General features: G+C 38.8%; 1 protein-coding gene across 1 annotated transcript; it reads right to left on the bottom strand.

Moving 5' to 3' along the window:
* Nucleotides 1-922: 922 nt before the first annotated feature.
* LOC116725027 (protein CutA homolog) lies at nt 923-6,704 on the bottom strand. The gene is made up of 6 exons (XM_032570891.1): nt 6,560-6,704; nt 4,848-4,996; nt 2,944-3,003; nt 1,933-1,978; nt 1,802-1,848; nt 923-1,172 (listed from the first exon to the last, which is right to left on the bottom strand). Exons 1-6 carry the CDS (start codon nt 6,665-6,667, stop codon nt 1,064-1,066), a joined length of 519 nt encoding a protein of 172 aa, XP_032426782.1. The 5' UTR covers nt 6,668-6,704; the 3' UTR covers nt 923-1,063.
* Between the last annotated feature and the right edge of the window lie 8,558 nt (nt 6,705-15,262).

Raw genomic sequence — 15,262 nt, 5'->3', positions numbered from 1 at the left:
TCTAGTCCCTTATCCAACAAAGGATGAATTTGATTCATTTATTACTAAGGTAAACACCAGGTTTTAAACCTAATCTGCTTACTTGTACTGTTCATACAGTAAAAACTAAATCTATTTAATCTATTGTGACTATAAGAGGTATGGAAATAAGACATGAATTTTGTTTGAATTAAAAACTAATGGTCCACACACTTATCAGCCAGTGATCAAAATAGGGCAGCTTGTTCATGGACCTGCTCTGAATGTGTGCAGAATGGCTGGGCCTAAGACAAAAGAAATTATTTTTTATTTTCTTCTTCCTGTTCTTGGTTTAGGCATCTTTAAATGCATCACACTGGCAGTTTTATTAGTAAATCTAAAGTAAGAGTGACACAAATCAAAGCCTTTGCTGCACACCTAACCCTAAACATCACTAATCTAGCTCAAACCTTTGATACTATTTGTGCTAAGAATTTAAGAGTTTGGTGTTCCAACGGGGTAAAGGTCTAACACATGCATCAAATAAATGGGGATGGGAATGGATAAAACCAACAGGTAACATCAAGCTGCTAGAATAGCGTTTCGATTGAAAACGTTGTAAACTATGCTTAAATTCTAGGACTGTAAATGAACACATTTAAATTAACTCTGGCATTTCTGGTAATATTGGTAAAAACATGAGTTGTCAGAAGTTTAATAAGTACAAAAAATATGTCTGTAAAAGTAGTTTAACAAAGAATGTTATTTGAACCTGATTTAGAGATCACACACAACAAAACTAATCTGAAATTTGCTTATAAAACACAAATTTTCCTCCTTTTGACTAAATTTTAAAATAGATGGATACCCAATTGGATATCCCTTTGCCTTAAAAACTGTTTCAATTTCCATGGCAACAAAGTGTCAGAAACATGTCTTCCAATAAAAAACTTTATTTCTCTTCTATGAACAACAAAACAGATAAATATCAGTAACAAACATGAACTATGCAGAACATTTTTGGAGAACTTTGAACGATAGCGTGCACACACGCGGCTCAGTTGTTCTTGTCTGATTGCTGTTCACGATGTAACTGGCTTTGATTTCAAGCCTTTATCAGTCTTAATGGAAATATGTCGTTATCCGCTTCGTGCAAAGCCGAGTACCGTCCTACGAAAAACTTGGCTTCTAGTTTCGCACAGGGATTGATGGACCTTGAAGGGAGCCAGAAAATAGCAAAGAGTTTAAAATCCTACTAAGTGATCAAGAGTTGTCAAATGCAAGTTTTAAGCCTGATGCGTAAAAGAAACCAGACTGATTCTTACTTAAGCCACAACATTACGCAATATGCACATGCTTTTAAGACGCCAATGAACGAGCTAGCATTAGGGGATGACATTTTTGCAACAAACAAGCAATTTGGAACTACTTATAACAAGTGATACAAAGTGAAACATTGTCAAGAACAGATTGGTGAATTGTTCATCACTTGTTGCCATCCAGGAACTGTTGTATTACTCATTTACTCATCAGCTGCAAAATTTATAAACTTGCTATTTAGTTTATAGCAGGGATTGCCAGTCAAACAGGCAGGCTACGTGGATGGAAGAAGACTAATTGTCCTGCTAAAACAAGTATGGTCTAACTGTTAATAGAATTTGCTCAGACCCGTTCCTATAATGACATGCTTGATATTCACTGACATTACCTTTTAAATTATATACATTTTCTTTATTTATGTCTTCCTTTTTAACATACTTGTTGAAATTTTACAAAAAGTTCTAAAAGCAAATGAATTGACATATGATAACAAGTAAAAAAAAAACCTTTTTAATCTTTTTACCTGATATGAGCTTCAACTGCCCTGATCGTGGACAGTGTTTTCACCAGCTGCAACGACACAGCACAGTTAAAAACGCGTGTTCTGTTCCAGAATTGAAAACAGTGAACTGGAATGAATTGAAAACGGCTTACAATCAGGATACCACTTCCAACTTGGGTTTTACTTTTCCATTTGTACCTGATGAACCACAAAACATAACAGAATAGAAAGCTGCAGCAGTGGCAAGATGCTGTTAGGACAATAAAAAGAAACCAAAGAAAATGCAGGTATAAACCATTTTGAGCTAAAATATCTGAAAAGTGTGGTGTGCATTTGTTCTGATCCCCCTGCGTCTATACTATACATACTGATCTCTGAATTGTTTTCCCCCAATTTCTCTTTGCGAAATAACTGAAGTTCCTTCAGATTAGATAAATTTTGAAGTCAAACCACATATTCACATCTGGATTTAGGGGTGGACTTTGACTGGGCCTTCTAGCAAAGAAGGCTTATATAGAAAAAACAGAAGTGTTCAAAGTTATTTTTATTTTAATTTAATATAATATAGGGTTACAAACATCCAGTGACTTTATTTCAAAAGCTGACTTCCTTGCACCCAAAGGGTGTGATCAAAGTCTTCCAGCTTAAAAGACAAATATCCCCGATTTCTGACCAATTGTATGGAAACTTCTGAATTCAAAGAAAGTTACAAAAGAAAACTCTAAAAATTTTCTCGATACATTTTCTGACATTTGTCAAATAGGAATAAATTGGCTAATTCCAACTAATCTAAAACAGGAGAAGTTTGGCCTAATTTTACTTCAGACAGTGAAGAAAAAATGTATGCATGTAAATATCTGATTTCAACTGTACATAGTGTTTATTTCAGTCGAAGCCTGTTTTTCTGAAAGCATGGTACATGTGTTCTCTGGTTCTACGGAAAACCTATGTTGAGTTAATAACTAAAACACAGTCTTCAGCTTTTTTTAGACTTCCTTTCTTTTTGTAGTTACCCATAAACAGGAATGTTAATTTATCCATGTAAAAAGCATGACCACATTGGGGAGCTAAGAGCTTACTCATGGGGAAAACCAATTAGAACTTTAGTGATTGTGTGCAAGAAAGAAGGGAACATTTTTTCCTCCGGCTCGTGTGGGATTTACATTGCTGTGTTCCCGGGGAGAATGTTCACTCTGGCTGCCAGGTTTTTTTCCATTACAGATCTGATAAAGAAAAAAGGCAGAGAAAAACAGTTGGCTGAGAGGTAAAAAGAAAGTATAAAAATCAAATGTACCTCAATTTTAAAGATATAATCCAGCAGATTTTTTTTTTCTTTACAACCATATTTAAACTGATAAAGACACAGCTGTTCTGTTTGACTCAGTCTGAGTTTATGTACTCAGTTCTTTGTCATAAGTCTTTTGGCAGAAATAACTGCATCAAGGCAGCATGACAATGAGATAATCAGTTTGTTGCCCTGCTGTGGAGTTGCTGTAATAGTGAACTTCAGCTCAAAAGTTATTCCCATCTCCACACTCTTTGGATTCTTTAAGGAGTTGGTAAACACTTTGTTTGATGGGTTGTGAATAAGACTGTCATGACACCGTCATAAACATCACATAACACCTGTTATGAACATGAGTAAGTCTTCATGAATATTTATGACTGTTGTCATAAAGTGTCATTCGGTAAATCGTCACACTTTTAATACAAAGTTGACATTATTCAAAATGCCTTTGTTATGACAACTTGACATTAACCGAGAAATCATAATTAAACTGATTAAACTTTATCTTTAATAACATAAAGTTACATAATTTTTAAAGTTTAATCAGTAATACTTTTATAACAAATTTATGTCAGATCATGATTTCTTGGTTAATGACAAGTTGTCATAACGAAGACATTTTGAATAATGTCAACTTTGTACTAAAAGTGTCATGATTTACCGAATGACACTTTATGACAACAGTCATAAATATTCATGAAGACTTACTCATATTCATGACAGATGTTATGTGATGTTTATGACGGTGTCATGACAATCTTATTCACTAACTGTCCAATAAAGTGTTACCAGGAGTTGAGATCTGGTGACTTTGCTGGAACATCAAGCTCATTGATACCAAAGTCCATAAAGCAGGAACTGGTACTTTTGGCAGTGGAAGCTGGCGCAAAATTCAATTGGTTAATTAAACCGGCACCTAACTAAACCTCCTAGTTTTCTGGTAGGAAACTGGCTGAAAAACACAATGGATCAACACAAAAGGCATGACCTTTGAATCAAAACTGACTGGAAGCGATACAGTAAATGTCAGCAGAGTTGATATTTATGTGCCTCTTGACACATTTTCCTTCAACTCAACATTCTGCTAATATGCTTGAATATAAGTGCTAAGAAATCAACCAACTTGTTTGGTAATGAACTTTTTGTGGCACCTGTGAAGCGAATGGTCTACCAAATGATTTAGTTGGTCATAATCTAACATTTCTGTATTAATCATTTGATTTTGTGTTTTTTTTTTTTGTAAAAATCTGAGAAAATGAATCAATAAAGTCTAATAGTGTATCAATAAAGTCTAATAGTGTAGACTTTATTGATTCACTAAAGTCATAATGAATGACTTTCACTAAACTGAACATAATGAAAAGTCATTATGTTCAGTTTTTGTGACTGAACAGTTTTTCAGTTTTTGTGAAAAAAGCAGAAAAACTTCAGTTTTTGTGACTTTATTACATTGAGAGAAAGAACTGTGTGGCTATAATTTCTCTAAAAACAACAAGGGAATAAATACAACTCTTGAGTTAGTGGTTCAACATTGTTTTTTTCCAAAGTTGGACTGAGATGATTAACTTTGTATTGGTTACATCACTTTGACTAAATTACAGATTTAATCAGAAAAAAATCTTCTAAAACCCACTGACATGAAACAAATATTTTCACAATTTTTCAGAAATACTTAAATCTCCAAAAACTGTTGCAATAAAGTCTGACACAATGCTATTCTACTGTAAATCTCTCCCAACGATAACCCCCCCCCCCCAAAACCCGTAAAATTTGCTGTACCTGCCAATATCCTGCGCTGCCTGCTCATTGGGACAGCTGATGAGAAGGACAGAATCATATGTCGAACCATGGTTTCCTGTGAAAGTTGCGTGAAGAACATTCACGATGGACCTCACATCAGGATACACGGAAATGGACAGGATCATCCACTAGAGAGGGTGAGATGTGCATAAGAAGAACGTTTCATACGGAGCCCCCTGGGGGGACATGGAGGATTTTTGTTTCTTTTGCGTTACTGATCATTTCATACGGCATAACTGAATACTGTAAGCCTTTCTTACGGTGGCCACCGTACTTTCTGTTATTATGTGAGGTTTTCGTAAGGTTTTTCCATGTACAGTACAGACCAAAAGTTTGGACACACCTTTCTAATTCAATGGGTTTTCTTTATTTTCATGACTATTTATAAGGCAAGAAATCCCACTTATTAACCTGACAGGGCACACCCATGAAGTGAAAACCATTTCAGGTGACTACCTCTTGAAGCTCATCAAGAAAATGCAGAGTGTGTGCAAAGCAGTAATCACAGCAAAAGGTTGCTACTTTGAAGAAACTAGAATATAAGAGGTATTTTCAGTTGTTTTACACTTTTTTGTTTAGTGCATATTTCCACATGTGTTATTCATAGTTTTGATGCCTTCAGTGTGAATCTACAATGTCAATAGTCATGAAAATAAAGGAAACTCATTGGATTAAAAGGTGTGTCCAAACTTTTGGTCTGTACTGTATGTTAATATGGCTTTGTGAAATATCTGAAGTTTTATATTTTTTTTCTAGATAGAAATAGATAGACAGAAATGCACCACAAACCTAAGGCATAAACAGAAACTTTCTATAAGTAGGAAAGAAAGAAAAAATACATCCAAAAATATTTGGACTATTTTTAAGTTATTATCATGTGGTAATGAGTCATCTGACAGTTTGGATTCTGACTCTTTTGTGTTGATAGTCTGAATGGCTATTAAAGGGCCGTTTTCATGTGCAGTTCCATCTCAGCCTCACCCCAAAAAAAAACATAAACATGCAGAGGATAAATCGATTTTCAATCAATTTGTTTAGCACCAAATAAACACGTTTTCACTGAGGCTCTTTAAATGTGTATATATTTGAAATGTTAAATTGACATTCGTGACAGTATACAAAACAGACCAGAAAATATTACAGTAAGCATATTGCTTGGGAACGCAAAGGTTTTGTGAGGCAACACAAAAGAAAAAAAAAAATCCCCATGTCCCCTAGGGGGCTCCGTAGTTTCAGCCGTTTTTGTTTCACCTTCTTTCTTGTTGTACTCAAACACACAAAAGCATTTATGAGAACTAGTAACATCAAATAAAGGTTTCATAAATCGCAGAGCATTGTATTTTTTGAGGTATACACCAATTCTACTGCTGTGCAGATGCAAAAAAAAAAAGTGATGAAATCACCGTTCATTGAACTTTTACAAATCAAATAAAGGTTTCAGAAATCACAGACTGGGATTTAAATATTTTGCTATCAGTGTAGAATACTCTAGTCAAGTTTTGAAGAATTCAGGTGTATTTTTAAGCCATAGCGGATTAAAGTAGTGAAAATTTAGGTGGAGCAGCCCTTTCAAATCGGGAGCTGTAATCGTGAACCAGTTTCAGCTTCCTACATAACTGTAGAAGTTACAGACTAAGTCGGAGCTTGAGAGAATAACTTCTCTCTCTCTGCACACCTATCAGTCCTCTTACCAAAGTTGCCTCCATCACCATCAAGCGGGCTGTTCGGTTCAGAAAAGCCCGTCTGTGCCAACGCTGTAGCCGAGGCACTCTGTGCCACCACCAAAGCACCAACTCCATCGTAACTGCAGCAAAAGTCTTCCGACACAGCGCTGAATGACAGGTAGTTACCATAGAGAAGGTGTTCTGTCGGTTTGTTTGTTCGTTTTCCGTGGTGACCCCGGTAGTGTGCCGAACCGCCAGAACAACGACTGAAGCGTTAATAAATATCCCACATATTGGTTGGCGGCACACTTCCTGCAACAGTAGTGCAGGCCAACAATATTGCAGATTGCCTATAAAACGAGTGATAGCCTTGATTATAATGGCTTTGGTGTGTTTATGACTAATAGTTCTCTGCCTGCAGACTTGTTTGTGATGGCTGTAAAATGTCGTTCATTCTATAATTTCTGCGTGAAGTACAAAGGTTTTACAAGAGCTGCATATCATGAATTAAATATTATTAATAATAATAATAACATGTATTGTATCCAGACCAGAACTGAATGTTATGTTGTATAATCATACAAATAATTATATTAAACAATAGTATAATATTATAGCAATTACATACTACTAGTAATTATGAACTACTAGAAAAGCTCAGCTAGCCTGTAGGCACCTACAGTTTATCATACTGCAAAATGAATCACAGGAAACCCATTATTTAGCTACAAAAGTATAAGAAACATATTTAAAGTAGATGCTCCATTATTGTTTTAATACAGAAAAAAAGGGTTTTAATGTAATATTTTTATAGTATAAAAATCACATTCTGTAGCTCCAGTACAAAATTGAAAACCTACCAAGGCATTAAAGAAACCCCAAAATGTACTGTATTATATCACAGTGTTGTAGTATCAGCCTTCTTTCTTTCAATATTTCTTTTACAGTATTTTACTTTGCTGTACTAGTTGACTATAACTGAACGCAGAGCAAAAACTGTCAGCTGTTAGACCAACACAATGCTACAATGTAGAATAACCTTGTCTGTACCCAAGAGTTTAGAGACTGCCAGACAATGACTCACCACTCTGGTTACCTGCCTGATGAGGAATATGGGAGAAGCGCAAGCAATTTCCCAGAACTAGAACCGGTAAATATCACAGATATCTGAGATAGAGTGTCTGTAAGCAGGCTCTGCTGAAAAAAAAAAAAAAAGCTGTCTGCTCTCAACGCATGTCTGGGGGAAAAAAGTACCTCGCTACTAATAGATGGCACCCACTTACAGTGGTTGACCCAGGACCACTGTCCCTTTCTTGTCCCCCAAGAAAGGGATAATTTCTCTCGACAACTAAACACTTACTTACATCTACGCAGCAGAAACATTCCTGCCAATTGTCCTAGAGGCCGAAGTTAATAGATACATGCCGATGTTGGCAGAGCTGAGACAGTAAAACCAGACATATGTATAAACCCGTACAAACTTAGAAGTACTTAAGCCAAATAATTCTCTATTCACACATTCTGCACTGCTTGAAACTTACAAATCCAACAGGATACTTAGAACCTTCATCCAAACTCCACGCGAAGTTGGAAGGCAACTGCATATGCCTTCAACTTGTATTAGCAGCTCAAGCTATCATCAGTCACCCTATTTGTTCATGCATTCATCCATCTATCCAAGAATAGGTTACATGGGTTAACAGGCACAAGAGGAGAACTAGACATCCTGTAACCCAGTGACACTCCATCTCATTTTGGGGAGTTCTAAGGCATTTCCAGGACAGAATGGGTGTGTATATATTCATTTAGGTAAATTTTGGGTCTGAAAGACAAAAGCTTTAACTTTGGTCTCGTCATACCAGATCACCTTCAATTGCATGTAGTACTTACCAAACATTGAAACTTCTGCAAGCAAAATCTAAAGTAAACAATCAGGGGTTGAACAAACAAAGCATTTGTATTTTATTCTTTTAAGTACTGACTTTATTGCTACAATATGACAAAACAGACTGATAATGGTGGAAGACAATTTCAGATCTACAAAGGTTTGCATGATCAAAACGTTGTCGTGCACAAGTTGTCCACATGGGGGAGCTGTGGCCTCATGGATCAGTCTTTAACCCCATCTGTTCAATCCACTGAGTGTTCATAAAACATGTGTAAAACTCCTATAAACTGAAATGATGCAACTGCTCTAACACCGTCTGTAAGCAGACAGTGGGGGGCGCCACTGAAATCCCAGCCTGAGAATGAACCAATTTATTTCCCCGGCTTTCGCAGGCTTTATTTGAGAGCCCATCAGTGAGCTCCCCCACCCCCAAAAAAGAGCCACTTAAGCCACTGCTCCCCAACATGAAAGAAGGCAACCAAAATAGAGTGATAGGAAGAAAGCCGAGAGGAGAGGCGTTTGATCTGCTTGTTCTGGGACATCACACTGAGGAGTTGGCTCTCCCTGAGGAGTACTGAGGCCTGTTTGTCCCTCAGAAGTCTAAAGTGAAAAATAAGATTATTTTTATTTATGTCCATGCTTCTTGTCAGCTTCCGTATAATGAGGCCACAAGGTCTATTAGCGCAGGAGGAGAAAATGAGCACTGAGACGAGACACGGAGGACTCTCATAAGTTTTACCTCGTCTAATTGCCATTAAACCGTGATCGCCTCTTGGCGGGATCAATAAACTTGTTTTTTATTTTCCGCGAAGTAAAAAAAATTCCAGCGGGGGAGGATTTAGAGGAATAGAGGGGACAAGGCAAAAACCTTCAGTGAGGTGAGCAAACTCCTGAAAGAGAAAAGGAAAAGAAAGAGAGAAAATGGGAGTTCAGAAGGACTACTGTCTCTGTTGTCTTCTGCATTGTGTGGTAGTGTCGTTGAATGTAAGGTAGAAAAAAGGTAAAGTAATAAACTGGACAGAAGAAAAGGTCAGACAATTCCTTTTACTGGGACTTTCAAGGCTGTGATTACCAAGACGGATTCTCCCAAAGAGGTTAATTAAAAACGTCACGGGGGCCGAGGAGGGAAGTGTCTACATCACTGCAGAGACCCACGGTGACCCCTCCATCCTCTCGGACAGACACATCCATCCGTCATGGCCGATTCCTTTGGCTGTCGAGCATCTGCTGCGAGCCACCACAGAGATCCCAGAGTGGCTAAAAGACACCGAAGTGTATGTAGCTCGGCCACAATTCTGACAGGCAGCTGGGAAAAGACGGAGAAGAAGAAGAAGATAAAAACAGCACTGAGACGTCTTTGGCTAAATTTGCTCAGATAACAAAACCTCTCCCCTCTTAACGGTACGACGGCCACCATAATGTCATCATCTCCCTTTTCTTCTTTTTTGCTTAATAGTTGTGTTTTTTTTTTCCTCCTTAGCAAACAAAGATGTTTTTTTTTTGTTTGTTTTTCCCAGACACAAAACTGTCAGATTGCTTTCTCCTCAGATGACTGCAAAAGCAGATGGTTTCTTTGTTTGGAGCCATAAGTGCAAGATCCAATCTGGCAATTAAATAAGTACGCTACAAAGCAATTCAAACGCACTGATGACCTCTCAACTTTTATCGTATTTTATCACGTCACACTTTTATGTCATCTTTTCGGTTTTGAAGTGACAGAACAACGGCGCGTAATTGTGAAGCAGAAGGACAGTAGCACAGGTTTTCAAAGTATTCACAAATACAAATCAGGAAATGATCAAAGACAAAAACATAATAAACAGTGTCCAGGGTGTAATCCTCCGTTTCAGCCGGTCCCCATTTTGGCAACAGTGGTCGCACGGATAACACTCACTAACAGGATGCAAAACGACAGAGTCAGAAAGCATCTTTTAAAAACATATGCACGGCTCAAAAGAGACACCAGGGAGTAATTACCACCAGCTGTTTAGTAGACTTGTAAAAACAACTAAAAAGTAACAATTTCGAGGCCAAACTCTGTGGTTAGAGCTGCATTAAGAATGTATTTCCTCTACAGACTCCTCTGGTGCTATCAGTTGTTGAAAACAGGAAGATTAATCCTGCAGACCATCTACTGTCTAAAATTAGAATCGCCTCAAGCAGGGATAGAAGTCAAAGGAACATTCTTTACGTCTACAAGTTCTCAAAGCAGCTGGTGCAAAGTGGTTTAACTGTGGCTTAAAAATGCACATGACCCTGAACACACCATGCACTCTTTGAAACAAGGTGGTGGGAGCATCATGTTGTGGGGACAGACTGGTCACTGTGACTGTGTTTGCATAGTTCCTATCAGCATTTAAATATTCTTCTCATGTATTTTTCCGTCTTTTTTACGACACAAGTTGTTTTTAGATGTGTTTCATAACAAAATAAGAAATGACTTAAAAGTTAAGTGGAGCTTTTTAGTCATACTGAAATCTGGGGAATCCTGGAAGACGGCAGCAAACGATTTGAGATTGAAGAGGTTCATCTTCTAGCAGGGTGGTGGATCTAAACATCCAGCAAGGTCAAAAGATTCAAGCTTGTTTAGGTTTTACAATATCCCAGTCAAAGTCCAAACCCAACTCCAATGAAAATATGTTGCAAGATTTGAAAAACAGGTGGATACAGATGCTCTACGTCCAATCTGATTGAGCTGGGGTTTGGAAAGAATTGAGAAAAAAAAAATATGAAATTGAATCTCTACACGTGCAAAGCTGGGATAAACAATCTCCAAAAGACTTTATTCTGTGACTTCTAGAAGTTGTACTACAAAGGATTGACAGATACGACTAGATTTACTTTTTAGTTTTTCCACTTTACAATTGTGCTCCAGTTTTTCTCTCTCACAAGAAATTAAAGGCACACATATTGAAGTCTGCTGTTGTAATCTTTCAAAGGGATATCACTACTCTGTGAGGCTACATGCCTCGCACCAGCAAAAATAAGGAATGAGATAAGAGGAGAGAAGTTGAGGATTTTGATTGAGTTTGAGAGAGGACAAAGAGCCTTGAGGGCTCTTCCAGAAAAGGAGTTGAAACATTTCCATAAATATGTTCACCCGCAGCAGTGCGAGTCTGAAATCATCTCAGCCTTGATTGGGTGAGAGGAAGAAACCTATCCTCAGAGCAGGGTCCACCTCCGGTGCTTCCTCATTACGCTTTCCTCACCGAGGCGTCTGCAGCATAACCATTCCTGGTGCTGACACAGGTAGAATGAGCTCATTCCCTCTCAATTCACAAGCTGAGTGCACCAAAATTCAGCGAGGGAGAGGCATAATAAGTCCAGACTCCAAGTTAGAGTGCCTGGAGGCAATAACGTGGAGGGCGAACAGTGCAGACTTAATGGAAGCTGTGTGTGCATGTCTGAATAGGAGGTTAGATTTAAAGAAAAAAAAAGAAAAAGAAGGCATCCAAATCTTTTCCCTGAAAATGCACAAAGATTACTTCTATTGATTAAAAACAACAGCTGGAGTGACGGATGAGGTTTGCATTTAAAGCAAACAACACATGAACCATTTTGTCTGGAGAGGAATCCAAATGACTGAAAAAACAAAAAGAAAACTCCAGGTGAGTTCATGGCCAGAGTTACAATTATTAACGGCATACTGTGGAGAGAGTAATAATAAAAAAAACATGTTCATACAAAAAATTTCTAGTTGTGCAATAAGAATTGTTTAATATGAGAAAAAAACTCAAGTAGTACAGACGCAAGGTTATCGAGAGATAAAAACAGGGTGAAAATCAATAGTCACTGACGTGCTGTCCATCGCACCTCACAGTTAGAATGCGTGCGTGTGGATGTGTGTGTTTATATAGTTTGAAAGCTGCAGCATGGAAATGCAAAAACACCATTAAAAAGGGCAGCTATAAGCATGCTGAGGGCAATCTTTTATGTAGAGCCCAGCCAACCAGCCAACCAACCAACTGCCTCTGCTCCTATTTATCCTATTTCTGAGTCACCCTCTAAAACCTGCAAATGCCTCATTTAATTTCTTTCCCAACCTCCTCAACCTCTGTGGTTTGAAAGCTCTGGGTTTATTCCAATGTTTATAGCTTCTTATTACAGTATTCTCTCTCTTTCTCCCTCTCCAGCTTGGTTTATTAGTCAGACTCCCACTCAGCTTATAGTTTCTAATTGTTGTGAGCAATTAGTGGCGACTGTTTCTACTGTCTGTGATCCAGAGGAGGGCGAGGTCCTTTTTATTATTTATTCTTTGATCTGTAATAGAAGCAGAACAGGTAGGGTCAGGAACGAAGCAAAACAGAAGGATGGAATATGAATATGGCACACTGAAGAGGGACGGACGGAGGAAAGAGCACTTTTGTGTGGAATGAATAGGTTGGCTGGTGGAACATGGTGATAAGGAATTGTCCAGCGTGAGGGTGTGCTGCCGTAGATTGCTCATGTCTGTTATCGATGCTGAGCGACCCGCTGCTCAACACTGCAAGCACAGTTGGGCTGACTCATTAGGAGGCGGTCTGGAAGAGAATCTCGGGCAACAACCGGAGCATTGTATCGATTCAGCAGCTGCCGCTGTCTTTTCTTTTTTTTAGTCATTCGATAAGCAAAAGCCATAAAAAAATTATGTCAGTTTCTAATCAAAGCCTGTCCTTTCTGCTCTGCCTCGGCAGAAGTGCGGCCAAGATGACTTGATCGAATTGTTGGGAGAGAAGTTTAGATTATGGGTTGTCGCATGCTTCCCGGCCGCAGCTCTTACACGCACAGACAGCACTGCACTCACACACCGATCATTCTAACACCTTAGTCAACAAACTGTAGTACAGGTACCACTGGTGGAAGTGTTGGTGTTAATTATGTGCAATGTACAGCTAACTGCTAAGGAGTCTTTGAAAAATCTACCAACAAACATCGATGTTTGTATATATATATTGAAATTTCACGAATGAGACAGAAAATATCCCATTTCGGCTTCTCTTTCACTGTTGAAGATGATGCTACCAGCATTTTCCATAGTAGGAGGGAGTGTTGCATTCAAGGTGCCAGTTTTCTACTGGAAGTTCAGTTTCACTCTCATTTGTCCAGACCATCTTATTTGACATGCATGCCATGTCATCCACAAGGTCTGGAGACAACTGCAGAGTTTTAGCTCCTTCCCCACTCCCCCCCCTTTTTTTTTTTTTACAATTCAATTCAACATTTGTGGAGTGTATGACTAATAGTTATCTTGTCAATGGATACTTCTGGGTGAGTCCCTGTTTAAATCATTACCGCCTGAATTCATTTACAATTTTATTAAAGAATATGACCTTCAGCATGCACTGAGATGTTCATTTGACTGTGAAGCGGCCAGGCTGAGAGTCAGCTCCTCAGCTCTCGATAAAGATGAAGTACTCCATCACAGTGGCGTAACCAATGGGGGGAATTAGGGGGTGTCCACTGGAAAAATTCTGACCAACCCACTGTCCTCCCTCCCCCAAAGAGAATTATGTTCAGTTCATATAGAGTCATCTTCTGCAATCAAGACATCCGCTGAATTTTTAGGCCCTAAAAGATATGACACTGTGCAAAACAATGGCTAGCGTCTATTAATTTGGCTTTGTGCATGACTCTATCTGCAAAGTAGAATCATTAGCAGGTAAACCTAAAATTTTTGTGCAAAAAGAAAAGCAATTTTAAGTTCAGCACAACTTCATCTGTCAGAACTAGATACAAGAGGGAAGATGCTGATGTAGATAATTGCAATAAAAACATTTAGCTGTGCAGCTAGGCGGAGGATGAGATGAGGAGAAACTGGTTCCCCGAAAGTGCTCATTAACAATGGGAAGGTGTGTGAAAATGCTACAAATTAGCCGCAAGTCCCTGGTGGCATTAAGTGCGTTGCAGGTTGCATGAGTAAATGTTTTGATTCTGCCTATTTATCTGCTCATGTTTATTAGCCTCAACAGTAGCGCCGTGGTTACAGTGAATATCTCTGGGCGGGTAGAGCTTTACAGCGTGTAACAATGGAAGCACGAGCGCCAGAGATCAAACAGTTTTATTTCTGTTGTAACGGGGAGAATGGGGCTCCTTGAGCGTGTCTTTTGGGACCGCTGCTCCAGATTCTGATTTCCACTTTCCCCCCTTTCTTTGCCTTCTCAGCACTTTGAAATATTTAGCGAAAATCCGCGACAAACGCATACACATATTAAGATTTACAGTGGCAAAACTCCCTTCAGGCATCCCAGTCATCAACTGTGCTCCCAACATCTGGATGTGGGCAGTAGTTTTTTTGTTTTTTTTCCCCCCCACAGGACCTGAACACGTCTCCATTTTAGCATAGAGCTCCTCCTCAGGGAACTGCTTCTCCACCGGCCCATCCCATCCCCGGCCCGCTCGTTCTGTTTTGTTGCCGGTCAGACCACGGAGGAATCGCCGTCAACCACATCATCTCTTTATTTCTTTGTCTTTCCATCTGTCTGACACCCTGCCGGGGCAAAACAACCGTAACCTTCTCCCTTCGGGGCGCAGAGCCTCACCGGCAGCTTACTATACAGACAACATTGAAGAATGTGAACTGAAACTGACACGCCTGTTTATTACCTTTCCAAAAAAATAAAAGATTAAAAAAAAATAAAAACAGGTCAAACATGATCTATTTGCAGTTAAAAATGTGCATCTTCAGTGTAGATGTTGCACAGTGTGCACTTAGAAACAGTGGGGGGAAGGGAGGGAAGGGTTGTAACTTCCTGTCTAAGGGGCCACACCACAGGGGGGCACCACTAGGCAAAAACAATAAATAAAAAAACAAGAATTTGCATTGAAATGGCACCCCTTGTTGCATGCACAGTGGAAACACAGCA

Source organism: Xiphophorus hellerii, chromosome 8 (assembly GCF_003331165.1).
Source record: "Xiphophorus hellerii strain 12219 chromosome 8, Xiphophorus_hellerii-4.1, whole genome shotgun sequence".
NCBI lineage: Eukaryota > Metazoa > Chordata > Actinopteri > Cyprinodontiformes > Poeciliidae > Xiphophorus > Xiphophorus hellerii.
This window is presented reverse-complemented; position numbering and strand designations above follow the sequence as displayed.

Coding starts and splice junctions, on each gene's coding strand:
- LOC116725027 (XM_032570891.1), bottom strand. CDS start 6,667: ATGGAGTTGGTGCTTTGGTGGTGGCACAGAGTGCCTCGGCTACAGCGT. Junction 4,997..6,559: donor TGGTGATGGAGGCAACTTTG/GTAAGAGGACTG, acceptor CACCCTCTCTAG/TGGATGATCCTGTCCATTTC. Junction 3,004..4,847: donor GCAGCGCAGGATATTGGCAG/GTACAGCAAATT, acceptor TTTCTTTATCAG/ATCTGTAATGGAAAAAAACC.